This window comes from Osmerus mordax, chromosome 15 (assembly GCF_038355195.1).
Source record: "Osmerus mordax isolate fOsmMor3 chromosome 15, fOsmMor3.pri, whole genome shotgun sequence".
Classification (NCBI taxonomy): Eukaryota; Metazoa; Chordata; class Actinopteri; order Osmeriformes; family Osmeridae; genus Osmerus; species Osmerus mordax.
The window spans coordinates 2,402,604-2,416,875 of record NC_090064.1 but is presented as its reverse complement, the minus strand read 5'-3'; the positions used below and the strand labels follow the sequence as shown (position 1 = coordinate 2,416,875).

The 14,272-nt window shown below is 43.8% G+C and overlaps 1 protein-coding gene across 2 annotated transcripts in view; it reads right to left on the bottom strand.

Moving 5' to 3' along the window:
- gars1 (glycyl-tRNA synthetase 1) overlaps window positions 1–3,236 on the bottom strand; it is a 35,464-nt gene extending 32,228 nt beyond the window's left edge. For both annotated transcript variants that reach the window (XM_067252170.1, XM_067252171.1), the window contains exons 1-4: window positions 2,995–3,236; window positions 2,178–2,279; window positions 1,978–2,080; window positions 1,706–1,847 (exon numbers count right to left, since the gene is read on the bottom strand). In XM_067252170.1, the coding sequence (XP_067108271.1) occupies window positions 1,706–1,847; window positions 1,978–2,080; window positions 2,178–2,279; window positions 2,995–3,051 (404 nt within the window). In that variant the 5' untranslated portion in view covers window positions 3,052–3,236. The remainder of the gene's footprint in view (window positions 1–1,705; window positions 1,848–1,977; window positions 2,081–2,177; window positions 2,280–2,994) is intronic.
- Window positions 3,237–14,272: the final 11,036 nt, after the last annotated feature.

Here is a 14,272-nt window from a genome sequence, read left to right as displayed (position 1 = left end):
TGCGAGGAAGATGGTAATGAAAGCAAGTGAAACAGTGCAGATATCATCTTGCGGCAACTTTGTCACAGGGCTCTCAAGTCTCATGCATTCACCGGGATACTAATTTCAGCCATTTCTCAGGTTCTCACCCAACACCTAGTATTTCTCACGCATTTCAACCATTTCTCATGCTGGGTAATAAGGGAGGACTTGTCCCGCTATATAGCCTACAATTAATGAGGGGCAGATTCTGCTGAGTTGATAGATGCCTCCATTTATACAGAGTTAAAAACCAGCCCATCAGAAACATCACCACCAGCTTGGATGTGTTGAAAGGTGGCCATTGATGGACCAGACCAGACAAGGAATGCATGAAAAGGTTTTCCCTAATGAAAAACTGTTTAAATGTTCTGCCTCTGGTTGTGAACTGCGTAGATAAAAACAATGGCTTTCATGTCATTTATGTTGAAATTATTAAAACAATGCTTTAGCAAGTCATTTTCTTCAATCATCAATACTAGAACAAATGTTGCTTGTGATAAGTGCTTGCTTAACCCTTCTGCTGCCTTCGGGTCACATGACCCAAAGGTTCATAACGAACCATCGTTGGGTTTACTAAAGAATATATTGTGCTTATTAAAGTTATGCATTGTGATTATTAAAGTTATGAACTTAGAAGTGTGCTCAGGCTTAAACATTGGGCAGGCAGGCTGTTCTTTGTGTCTCTATCTCTTCATTTTCAGAAACAACCTTGAAACCGGGTGGAGACGGCACCCGAGCAGGTGGGACGCGTAGGCAAGAACAACTTCCTGATGCATGAGAGAACAAGCTCAACCCTTTTTTGATACTTGTGTTTCAATTGCACTGTATAAATATATGCTGGGGAGGGACAGATAGCCAGTTGGACTTCGTGAACCAGCCAAAACTCTATTGCGGGTAGGGAAACTTAGACAACCCCAGAGCTCTGTACTTGTTGATTTCCAACTGCTGCATTAAAGCTGATATTATCGGACCTCTGCGACTCCAGACCACTCTTTCTAGAACACAGATTTGTGTAATTGAATACCATCATTACATATTGGAATAGACACACAGATTATGAATCCTTCATTACCCAATTTTAACCAATACAAAAACAAATGAAAATAATTGTATTTTAACCTTTGCAATGTGGGGGGTCTGAGACAGCCCAACGGTTAAAAGAAAATGCTTCACTTTGTTTTTGTATGCGGTAAAGTTGTCGCAATACGATGGTGGGTCACATTGACTGATGGGTCAGAATGACCCGAAGATAACACAAGGGTTAAGCCAGTTGAAGACACAGTACACATGCTTGTGTGTGCACATGATCAGGATGGTACAACCTCCTCCTCCTCATTTTGAGCCAGGAAAAGCCATGGTATTGTGTGTATAATAAAAAAAAAATGAATTGAATCAATTTTGGAATAAGGCTGTAACATAACAATATGTGGAAAAAGTGAACAGCTGTGAATACTTTCCGGATGCACTGTACATACATTCTAGTCTTGAAACTCAAATTCCAACTAGAATATTCAGTGGGTCATCACAATATATTCCTTTACACACTAGAATTATGCTTGATGTACCTATGATTGTGTAGATATATTTAACTGTGTAGCTGAGAGGATTTTAGAAATACTTTGGGTGAAATGATTCATATCTAAAATGGCAGAGTAATGCAAGATGTGGGCTGAGAAACACCCACTTGAGGACCGGCTCTGGGGTCAACATGGTGCAGTCAATCTCTAGGATCTGCTCCTCCTGGATGAAGTGTTGCCTCCAAGCCTGCAGGATGTTATTCTTCAGAGCACAGCCCACAGGGCCAAAGTCATACAGTCCACTAACACCTGATCAGGATCATTGTTGTGTCACTGAATTACTCTGCTTTATAAATATAATATGAATATAATTTATCATTAATTATACTAATGACATTAATCAGTCTGTTCAGATTCCTTATCGTTTGTTGGCTCCTACCTCCATAGATAGCAAATGCCTGATCATAGAAAAATCGCCTCTTCAAGGTATCTTCCATCTTGGTTCTGTCTACTATGTCATCGTTGGGCTGCAAGGCCAGTTCCTGTAAAATGAACGATAAAGCATGCTTAGAAATGCAGTAAAGGTCAGCCGTTTTCAAGGTATTACTGTGACGTGTGAAGTGACGGCACAAGACATACCTTAGCCTCCAGAGTTTTCTTCCTTGCTTTTAATTCAGACACAGCTTTTGTGACATCTACGTCAGGGGCATTCTCCTGTTTCATTTTCCGCACCAATTCACCCTAAAAGACACGAAGTAAGCCGAACAAGCAACGGCTCAGCAGTGAGAAGCATTTTAAGGCATCTGATTTACATACCATTACATCAACTTGGTCAGATTCATCTTCTTAAGTCTGCTAATATTGCAGTAAAATGAAATGCACCGTGATTGTCTTGTTAGCCAGGCCAGACACTTCAAATGACAAAGAGAATCTGCAAGCGTTGCTAGTGAAACGTGGCAAATAATTCGAAACAGCTAGCTCTACAGTAGCTGTTAGACGTTCAGACCTTTCTAGCAAACTTAGCCAGGTAGCAGGCTGCGTAGCGCTTAGCTTGTGTAGTGACAGCCATTCATTCATTCGTGGTCAAAACTGAATTTGATAAAGCCTTACCCATTTTCATCGTGAAGAAGTTTACTATAGTAGTGCGTTTCAGACCTTTAGTTCCTTTTAGGCGTGCAGCACAGGACAGTCCTTGCTGACTACTATACTCGACAAATAATGCGATGTAGCTTGCTAGAGCTAGCTAGCTACTGTAGTTAGCGTACCGGCTGCAAGCCAGGCTAGATGTGATGATTAAAAACATTTAAGGATTGAGAATGTTTGAGGAAATCTGTGAAACATAGCAAACCAGGATAACTTAAGTAGACAGGAGAAAGACAATTCAGCCACATAACTTTTAAAACTACCAGTGAAGTTGTACACGTCCGCAAGACTGCAGTGGTATTAGCTAGGTTACCTGTTCTTTGACTGCAAGCCTCAGTGGGGCAAGCACTTCTTCAATATTGCCATCCATGTTTTGTCCTTCAAAGTGTTGCAACCAAAGACTTTTCTTTTTCTTACACAAGCAACCCGACAAGGAGAAATCCCTGTATGGGACTTGAGAACGACAGGTGAGCGGTAAAACCTGGACCCTCGGCACCAAGAACAAGGTAGTTATCTCAGTGCTGGTCCTCAGCAGTGCTAATGATCCGCTACGAAGCATGGACAGTGAGACTGGGTGGTGATTGAAGAGAATGATGAAATCAAAGGAAATAAGTAAATGTCACTCCCGCCACTGGTCGGCACTTTCACTATTCTTGCCAAAACACTCAAACCGCAGATTCGTTATTCGAATATTGATTGTGACTAGAGACTGGATTATGCATTAATCAAAACATCTAAAATCTATTACTATAATTCCAGGAATCTGGCTGTCAACATTTCTGTGTAAAAATTTTTTTTTTCATAATTGGCAAAACGTAATGCATTCTATTATTGTGAAGCTTTTGTATCTTTTTTTGTTGTTGCACTTCGCAAATTTGAAACAGAATTCTTTTAGCATTAGATTTTTTTTAGCGTTTGAAAGTTTTTGTTTAATTTGATTGATTGAAACAATAGTTCTTCGTTTGCACTTTCAACCCCACAACTTTGGGGGGGCTTTAGTCAAGCCCCCACCCTCTCGCTCCTCGGTCTTGAAGCAAATGCCCAAATGGATCTTGGCGGTATTGCATTTCTTATTTGGTACCCGGCCAGCGGCGTAAGGGAGTTACGACCAAACCCGCACCCCTCGCTCCTCGGCTTAAGGCAAAGGCCACAAGAAGGATCTAACTGCAGACCTCTCTCCTCAGGGCCCTCGGACCGGACCTCTCTCCCATGGCTGCCGCCGTCAGTATTTCCAGTATCGCCATGGCAATACTACTTCTCAATCAAGTAGTACTCTTTTGCAGACCTTCTGGCGTTTATTTCATTTAGAAGACTAAAGTAAACTGTATGAAAACCTAATTTCATGTAGTGAAGAATGTAATAAAATCTGCTGCGATAAATGAAAACATTTGACTTTTGAAGGCATTAGATTGGCTCCTGCACGTTGTGTTAGCGTTCTCTATGGTATCTCTATGTTCTCTATGGTGTGATTTTGAAAAAAAAAAATACTGGGTGATAAAACACACATATCTAGGAGAAGTCAAGAAAGCAAGGTTCTGGAATTTCATACAGTGCGAAGATACCATTTATTTTCTCTTCACTGGGGTCAAATGACGCATGCTCTGCACTTCCAGTGTTAATAACTTACGTTGATTTTTGGTTCGGTTTTATCATGAATCAATAGTGTTTAACATGACTAAAATTAGCATTGTAGCTAGCGTTACAAACATTATCACAATTTTATTTTTTATGATTAAAGTAGCTGGCTAGACCCACATTTATGCCATAAATATAGTGTGTGAAAATCAAGGGGTAGATAATGTTTTGGTTTCGTTTAGCGGACTTTGAGAGGTTTTTAGCATAGATTTCAGCTTCCTGTGTAGCTGCAGGCAGTGATTGTAGGACTAATCCAAACACAGTGGGTTGTTAATAGTTGCAAACAACTGTATTAACGTAATTTTTAGGATTCCTCCGTTAGGAGGAACCCTATTGTAATTGTTGGTATTATTATTAGGGTTCCTCCGGTAGGAGGACACCTATTGTTTTTGTTAGTATTCTTATTAGGGTTCCTCCGGTAGGAGGGAACCTATTGTTTTTGTTAGTATTTTTGTTAGTATTCCTATTATTATTATTTCCTCTTCTCCGCTAAATGGCTCAATAGCTCAAAAAGTCCTTGACCCGATTTTTTTCAAATTTGGCCCAATGATACAACAGGTCACTCACTACTCCCAGACGGCTAGTGGCCCATGTACGCCCATAGGTGGCGCTATAAGCCACGCCCAAAGTCTACGTGATTTCCCCAGCGCCCCATTACTCCAAAATGGCTGAAAATTGGTATACTTGCCTTTATTGGGAACCAAAAAGCCTCAAGGACCCATAAGGTCCGCCATGATAGATTTTGCTGTACTGTCCCAATTTGGTACAACCTTCAAAACCCTTCTCCTCATGAACCATAGATCCAATCGACTTGAAATTTGTTACAGATTTGTAGAATACATGTCTTTCTATAGGGTCAAATTGAATAAGGAATGTAATACAAAATGGCTGAAAGAAGTGTATTTATGTAAATGTCCACATTGCCACAATATCTTTGTGTTAATAAATCAAATATAATTTAGACTGATGGTTTTTCAAACGTTAGTGCCTTCAAGTTGACATCATTCTGAAGTACCATATGCAATTTCACCTTGATATGTCAATATATGATTGAATTCAATTGAATGGCTCCACACTCATCCTGCCCCTTGACACACGAGCGAGCATGGCGATACACACACACATGCTTTCTGAAAATTGTGTGCTGACCAAGCCCCAGTAGCGGTTAGAACCGAAACTGTACTGTACTGTAGCGAGTGGTACATGACAGTGGAGCGAGTGGTACGTGACAGTGGCTAGTGGTACATGCCAGTGCCTCCACTGGCACGTGACAGTGGCTAGTGGTACGTGCCAGTGCCTCCACTGGTACGTGACAGTAGCTAGTGGTACATGCCAGTGTCTCTACTGGCACCTAGTGGTACGTGCCAGTGGAGCTAGTGGTACGTGACAGTAGCTAGTGGTACATGCCAGTGCCTCCGCTGGTACATGACAGTAGCTAGTGGTACGTGACAGCGCCACCACTGGTACATGACAGTTACTGTTCTGTTGATAGTGGTATGCAAGTGTGTCGTGGCAGTTGCATTGGGTGTCTTGCAGCTTTTGTTTACTGTCATGTAACTGCCCCACGGCCATTTTAGAATAGGAGAACAGGCTATAAACGTTTATTAAAAAAAAATAAGTTAAACAGTTCGTGCTAACAGACTCCAAACCATACTTTTGATGTCTCACTACAAGCTCACCATACAAAGTAGTCGATTTAAACATTATATTGCATATAGTGTAATGGTGTGACTGTAATGTAAAGCAGACTTGTACACACGTAATGAATTAGCAACAAATTATTTTACTCAGAGTAACTGAATTTAAGCGTGCACATGAGCTACCGTTGTAGACTCTCGTCTCTAATGCACATCGTTGTGTTGTTATCAGCGCCTCCTAGTGGCGGATATCATTAATTGTAATAACTGAAGTCAATATAGGTAGCCTACATTTGCATTTCGATACTCTGAGTAAATATAGTTGTTAATAATAGTTCATTATTTTCATATGAAGAACCTTGTCAATTAATGACACCCTATGATTGCAAATGTACTTTCTGGGTATTATACATATTGGAAACTACAAACTCTCCTGGATACAAATCTGTTTAAATCACTCAGATATCTTTATCACAACTTAAGTTACATCATTTTAAAGTCGACCTGTGTCAAAAAGTGATATGGGAGAAAATTCTTTTGTTCGTAATGACGTTGTAAATGTAAATGTCAGTTTAAGTATAGGCTACATTAATAACTTCTCAGCAAGTTATTTCATTGATCAGTTGTTATGGGCTGCTGCAGCACTCAAAAGAGCAGGCAAACTAAGCATTTGATTTGACATGGCTTGAAAATCTTGCTAGCTGACATGTCCAAAAAACGTTGAAATTAATAGTTTTTCATAAGTAATCATATACTTTTTGTACATTACAGTGAATTTTAGGGTGTTAACGATACAAAACATCAAAAATCTCAATTTTGACAGAAAACGATTTTCGATCTTTTATGGCTTATAGTCAACAATGAGCGGCCACTACATCCATGGGTTTCCGCAGGCCGCCACACATACTTAAACAATTCTATTCTAAAATGGCCGCGGGGCAGTTAGGCTACATGACAGTAAACAAAAGCTGCAAGACACCCGATGAAACTGCCACGAGACACTTGCATACCACTATCAACAGAACAGTAACTGTCATGTACCAGTGGAGGCGCTATCACGTACCACTAGCTACTGTCATGTACCAGCGGAGGCACCGGCATGTACCACTATGGGGGGTGATTAGTGCCCTCACACACTCGGACAACATACACTGCGTACTAGCTTTGCCCACAATGTGCGTGTCGTCTCAGCCTTTTTATCATTGGTTCTCAATGGGGGTGATGGCGGTGATGTGGCGACGTAGTACGTGAGGGAACTTTGATAGCGGCGACATATATGGCGATGTTTTCTTTGTAAACTATGGCAGGCCTAGTGGGCAAGTATTAAGACGCCCCCGTGTGTCAACCACACGGCCTGCCATTAATTAACGCCGACTTTGCATGCAAAGACGGCGTCCATTACGCCGACTTCCATATAAAGTCGGCGTCTTTTTTGTCTCAAATTGAACCGTGTCATGTGACACGTTCAAAGCACGCGTCTAAATAAACGCGTGCTTTTTTAAGACGTGTCTAGCAAACCACACAAAAATAACGCCTGGTTTGGCTCAATTAGCGTCTGCTTTTCCAAAATTAAAGTCTGCTTGCTTGAATCTCCGATGGGAAGTTATGACAACAATTGTACCATCTAATACGTACGTAAAGTAGGTCTTAGGATGCTCGTGCGAGCTAGGCTACTATCAAATACAACGTTGGTTAGCTAGTTAGCTATTAGTATGAAGTTGGTGGTCACAATTGCAATACTCTATGATATAACAAGGGGTGCAAAGACAAATAAATGCAGTAATATCAGGCTGTCTGTCTGGCTTGGAGCTTTGTGAACTTCCCTTGCACTGCGATTGCGTTGCCTCAGTATTGTGCGCAAATGCGCAAACTTAGTTGGTGGCAATATACAACTGTTGTTAGGCTAATCTTCAAGTCAAGTGTATTTTATTGTCATTTTCAATTGCATATGGTAGTACATAATAAAAACGAAACAGAGTTTCAAGTTCAAGTCTTTTAATGTCAGATGCACAGACCAACACAGGGTCAGACTGTGCACTGAAATTCTTAGGACAAGACAACGCAAAGCAACCTGGCATAACATGACATATAAGTACTCAGAACAAGTCTAAACCTATGACAAGCTAACATATAATAAACCTCCTAAATAAATACAAAATAAACACTAAACCTATTCCCCCAGGACCATGATGCCACATAAAACAACATATAACAGTAATTGGTGCCAGTGCAAACGTATGTATCCTACAGTTACAGGACAGTATGTTCAGTGACAGGACAATATATACAGTGATTGGAGGTAGCAGTTATGAAGTGATAGGTTCTCGTGCCAATATATTGTGATGCCAATTTGTTGAGCGGTCATCTTCCTTGTACAGACCTAGAAAAGTGAAATACACAGCCAAGGTGACAGAAATAAAGGTTCATCGGCAGTCCTTCACATTCACACACTGTTGTCTTTATACTTAACAGATCATATACTGGACTGGGGGTCAGATGGCTGAGCGGTTAGGGAGTCGGGCTATTAATCAGGTTGTTGGTTCGATTCCCGGCCATGCCAAATGACGTTGTGTCCTTGGGCAAGGCACTTCACCCTACTTGCCTCGGGGAGAATATCCCTGTACTTACTGTAAGTTGCTCTGGATAAGAGCGTCTGCTAAATGACTAAATGTAAATGTAAACATACAATGTCCCAAAGGCCCAACTCCTTCTCAGGTCACCTTCTGGCAGCAACCTTGCAGCTGGGTTTCACTGTGCAACCAGGGGGGTATTCCAGGTAGCGGGTTTAACAAACTCTGAGCCTAACCCTCAACTCTGAGTTGAGTTACTTTAAAATTGGAAACTCTGAAAACTCGGTTCCAGAAAAGCTGATTTGAATTTGTTAACTCAACTCGGAGTACGTCAACTCTGAGTTAAGCGCGCGCATGAGAACTATTAAAAGCCAACATCAATGGAGCTCCGATACTGGGATCAACCATGGCACCCAGCAACAAAAAACCTTGTCGTACTTCACCACACTTCAGATATAAGTTTTATTTCGTGTTCAATCTGAGCACATATTACGGAGAAAAAGCAACACGGCTGTAGCAGCGTATACAATTGTCGTGGGAGACAAACTGCCAAGTCAATGCATACATTTGATGTAATAGCCAGTACATACCGTTAATATTACAGAAGACAGTGGGAGACTTAATAAAATAGCATGTTCAATGTTATATTAAATATAAAAACATACTACAAACAGGTAAGACATATTTTGCTTAAGCTATACGCTTGTGATTGTAGCCTCGAAGTCACCTTGGTTTTAATCATATATCGACATGATACAAAGTAAATATCAATTGGTGCCTATTTCAACTTGTAATAGCAGTTTCCCCCAACAGAAAGCTTTTCAAATCAAATCAAAATGTATTTGTATAGCCCTTTTTACACGCAAGCATGTCGAGGGGTTCACATACGCCCATTGTGTGGAATTGTCAGTTACACTGACATTATGAGAGTAATGAATATAAAAAACGATTTGCACATTCTGATCCTGTTGAACAGAGCATGGATGCAGTATACAGTGATATGTTCATTTAATGGCAGGTGAATTCTGCATGTGGAACTGTGAAATGTAATGCAATCCCATGTATTCCCAGTTACAAGTAAATGAGTTGTACAAATTGCACCTCATGAAGAATTGCCAAAAACTGACCAAGAGATGGTGTAGGCCTACTTAGGGTAGAAGAATAAAGGATAATCTTGAAAAAGATTTACTGGAACACCAGTTACAGGAGGATGCATGTAACAGGTGATGTTAATTGTAGAAACAATAATCTATATCAATATTAATTGTTGAATTTGCTGAATTTCTATTTTGACCAAGAGATGGTGTACTTAGGGCAGAAGAATAAAGGATGATCTTGTAAGGCTATCAACCTGCCCCCACCTCTCATATGGTTAAATCTGGAGTTACTCGATGGAGTCTCAACTTGATGGCTCTCACACATCATTGTGTAACTTACTGTGGCATTGCTAGTCATGTTGATAAGTAAGGGTCAAGATTGTGGTGTTATTAGTTGTTTTGGGTATAAAAAGAATTGTGAAGCATCTGTGGATTCTTGATCTCCTGAGACCTTCTCCTCAGCTCTGGCTTGTCCTACTCCTTCTTCCTCACCTCTTGCTTTCTATTTCTAGTTTACAATAATCATGGTAGAGTAGGTAAGAGTTAACCTTCATTGATTTCATTCATTTGCAATATGATTAAATTATTATATTATTTAACCTTACTTTGACCATTCTTGCTCTGATTTAACCCATAGAGTCGAATAACTGTAATTCCATTGGTATTGGCATTATTTGGTTATTGTTAATACACTGTTTAGTTTCCCATCTTCCTTCAAGCCATAGGGGAATTAGTTTCAGTTGTTTGGCCAATATTGACCCCCTACAATGTTGAAATAGATTTGCTGAAACACCAGTTACAGGATGGTACATGGTCACAGGTGAATCATGTAAATTATAGGAACAATAGCCAATAAACATACTCATTGTTAGATTTCTATTTGTAGGCAATGAAGAAGACCAAATACAATTTCAATTATTTGTCTTTATTTCAGTGCCAAAAAGCATTTGGTCAGTTCTGAGTGCACGTCCACGGCGAGTAACATTAGCGATGTTGGCCTAAGGGCTGACAATGTTGCTAAAATACATTACAGATTGTGACGGGAAACGGTAACGTTAACCTAGGTATTCATCAGGGAATTAAAGCACATCGAATCGCAGTCTTAAAATCCTCTCCCGGCGTATAACTAAGCGAATTACATTTTATTCGAGATCGGTTGGCTGAACCAGGAAAGGATATCCCTAGTCTGCCAACGCTATCAGGCTCAGAAAGAGGGAGGGGATAGATAAAAACGCAGAGTTTGGCATGGAAAACCTTCTAGCGAGCAGGTTAGTTTCACGGAGTAAGTTACCATGGAAACTTACCAAAAGGTTTCGTTACCTCTTTTTCTGGAACGGAAACCTCGGAGTAAGCCTCTTTTCAGGGTTAAACAACTCAAAGTTTTCACTAAACCTGCTACCTGGAATACCCCCCAGGTCTACCAAGCTGCTGTTGGGCCAAGGGCTGATTGTAATGGCACACTGGGACTTGAAGATTACCTGAAATAAATATTTGTCTTTCTGCTGTGTAAGATGGAGGCCTACTGCTTTTAACTTGAGTTTAACGCTGTTAAACACTGCCATGGTCAGCAAACACTTGCCATGTCTACTTCAGAAAGGATACTGTTCACAGCTGTATGAGTCAATAGGACATTACCATTACCTGAATGACTTGTAGTGATCGGGAGGTTATGCCTGTTCTGATGATGGCATAAACCATGTTAGATTGTTGGCTCTATGTGCATTGTTTGGGTCTCCTCTCTCTGTGTTCTGCTTCTGTGTCTTTGGTTCTGTTGCAGGATGGCAGGCAGGTAGAGGAGCTGTGAAAGAAAAATATGTATTTCAGGTCATTTGCAAGTCCCAGTGTGCCATTACAATCAACCCTGGACCCAGCAGCAGCTTGGGTAGGCCAGGTTGCACAATGAAATCCAGCTGCATGGTTGCTGCCAGAAGGTGACCTGAGAAGGAGTTGGGCCTTTGGGACATCATGATCTGTTAAGTATAAAGACAACAGTGTGTGAATGTGAAGGACAGCCGATGAACCTTTATTTCACGAGTTCAGTAATCACACCATAGATTGAATAGATAGCTTTTATTGAAGCAGAGCTGGTAGCAGAGCCAAGCCCGATGGTGGAGGAGGCCGGTAGCAGAGCCGGGCCTGGTGTCCGGGCGTGGACTCGGGGTGTGGCGGAGAGTCCTAATGAGTCACGGCCGAGCAGCAGCTCAAGCAGATCCCCTGGGAAGCCTGGATAGATGACAGGGAGAAGCAGAGAAGAAAGGGAAGGGTGGGAGGGTGACAACAACATGCTAGCACAGGGACCAGAGGAATGGAAGATACTTTATACAGAACTCTTAATTGACCAAAGGGAGTTTGGTTGCATTCTTCCGTGCTTTACTGGGCTGATGCGTATTAGTTTGATTGGAGAAGGAGGAGTCTTGGTGTGCCACCTTCCTCCCGAACTTTAGTTAACCCTTTCAGGCCTAACTCCATTTCACGAGTTCAGTAATCACACCATAGATTGAATAGATGGCTTTTATTGAAGCAGAGCTGGTAGCAGAGCCAAGCCCGATGGTGGAGGAGGCCGGTAGCAGAGCCGGGCCTGGTGTCCGGGTATGGACTCGGGGTGTGGCGGAGAGTCCTAATGGGTCACGGCCGAGCAGCAGCTCAAGCAGATCCCCAAAAGGAACAGACTCACCTACGGGCTGCAGCGAGGCTGATGCAAGCATGACTGTGGTGAAGGTCGGGGATGTTGGTCCTGACGTATGAGCGGTATGCCTGGGGAGGACCAGCGACCCAGGAGCTTGATGGTGTGGTCAGCAACGCCCTGGCTGGAAGCAGAGGAGGCCGTACCGATCCTGAATGAATGTGCGGAATAGTGTGAAGGGTCAATACCTGATTTGGCGAGGATGATGGTGGAACCAGAAGCGGGAGGCGACATGTCCTGATTCCGTGAGGAATGGTGGGCTGGAGGGGAGGGCATGGCTTCTTGGTTTGGATAGAGCCAGATTATCCAGGGACTCATAGGTGCTGAGGGGAGAGTTAAGGCAGAAGAGGAAGATCGGAACAGCTGGCCTGTTCTGATTTGCTGCTTTTTAGGGTGAAGATGAATTTGTCTGGGGAATGTAGCGTGATGCCAGAGACACATGGGTGAGCGTAGGGGTTGAAGGTGGACGTGAACTCAAGCACCTCAGGGAGCCAAAGAAGGCCAGGAGGAGCATGGCCTCTTGGGTGGAATCGGTGGAAGGGGAGGAGTAGCCAGTGCGCGGTGTGTATGCAGGCGGCTAGCAGGTCGGCAGTGAGGGGGAGCCGTGCAGAGGGAGAGCAACTTGCAGAAGAAGTTGATGAAGCCGATGCTGCCAAGGTACAGGATAGTGGAAGTGCGGATGGAGAGGTGTATGTGTGCGTGGAATGAAGCTTGGAGGATGGCCTCTTGGGTGTGGAGTGAAGGGGTGCCATCATGGGAAGATGGTACAGGAAAACGGAGGATCCGGAAATAGGAAGTGGTCCGTCTCTTGTGCCAAGAGGCAATTTCTGGATGGAGAGACGGGAGGGGGAGTTAGTGTAATAGCGAGGAGGGGCTGGTAGAGAACAGAGCCTGATGTGGTTGGTGTAGGCGGTTGGTGGAGGCTGGTAGCAGGCCAAGCCTGATGGTGGAGGAAGCTGGTAGCAGACCCGAACATGATGCAGTGTGGTAGAGGCTGGTAGCAGAGCCAAGCCTGTTGCGGTTCATCAAGGCTGGTAGCAGAGCCAAGCCTGATGCAGTGTGGTAGAGGCTGGAAGCAGAGCCGAGCCCAATGCAGTGAGGTAGAGGCTGGTAGCAGAGCCAAGCCTAATCCAGTGTGGAGGCTGGTAGCAGAGCCAAGCCTGTTGTGGTTCATAAAGGCTGGTAGCAGAGCCAAGCCTGTTGCGGTTCATAAAGGCTGGTAGCAGAGCCAAGCCTGTTGTGGTTCATAAAGGCTGGTAGCAGAGCCAAGCCTGATGCGGTGTGGTAGAGGCTGGTAGCAGAGCCAAGCCTGATGCAGTGTAGAGGCTGGTAGCAGAGCCAAGCCTGATGCGGTGTGGTAGAGGCTGGTAGCAGAGCCAAACCTAATGCGGTGTGAAGGAGGCTGGTAGCGGAACCAAGCCTGTTGTGGTTCGTGGAGGCTGGTTGCAGAGTCAAGCCTGAGGCTGGTAGCAGAGCCAAGCCTGTTGTGGTTCGTGGAGGCTGGTAGCAGAGTCAAGCCTGAGGCTAGTAGCATAGCCAAGCCTGAGGCTGGTAGCAGAGCCAAGCCTAATTCAGTGTGGTGGAGGCCGGTAGCAGAGCCGAGCCTGATGTGGTTGGTGGAGGCTGGTAGCAGAGCCAAACCTGATGGTGTGGGGGCCCTTGCACCAGTGGAGATGAAGGGGGGCCGGACGGGAGGAGAGCGGGTGAAGGGCGGACAGCGAAACCCGACAACAGAGGACAGGGCCACGGCGCACGGCATTGGTGCGGGGGGCAGCAACCCGGGACGGGAGGAGAAGGACGCCAGGACCACGTAATCACCCTGGGGGATGGCCACCCGGAGGGAGGCAGACACGGGGGTGGGGGGTGGGAGGGGAGGAGGCCCGGAGGCAGAGGGGTCCACGGAGCGGGCAGCGCAGGGGTGACAGGGCCCCATCAGGAAAGGCAGCAGCCGGGGCGGGCATGATGGCCG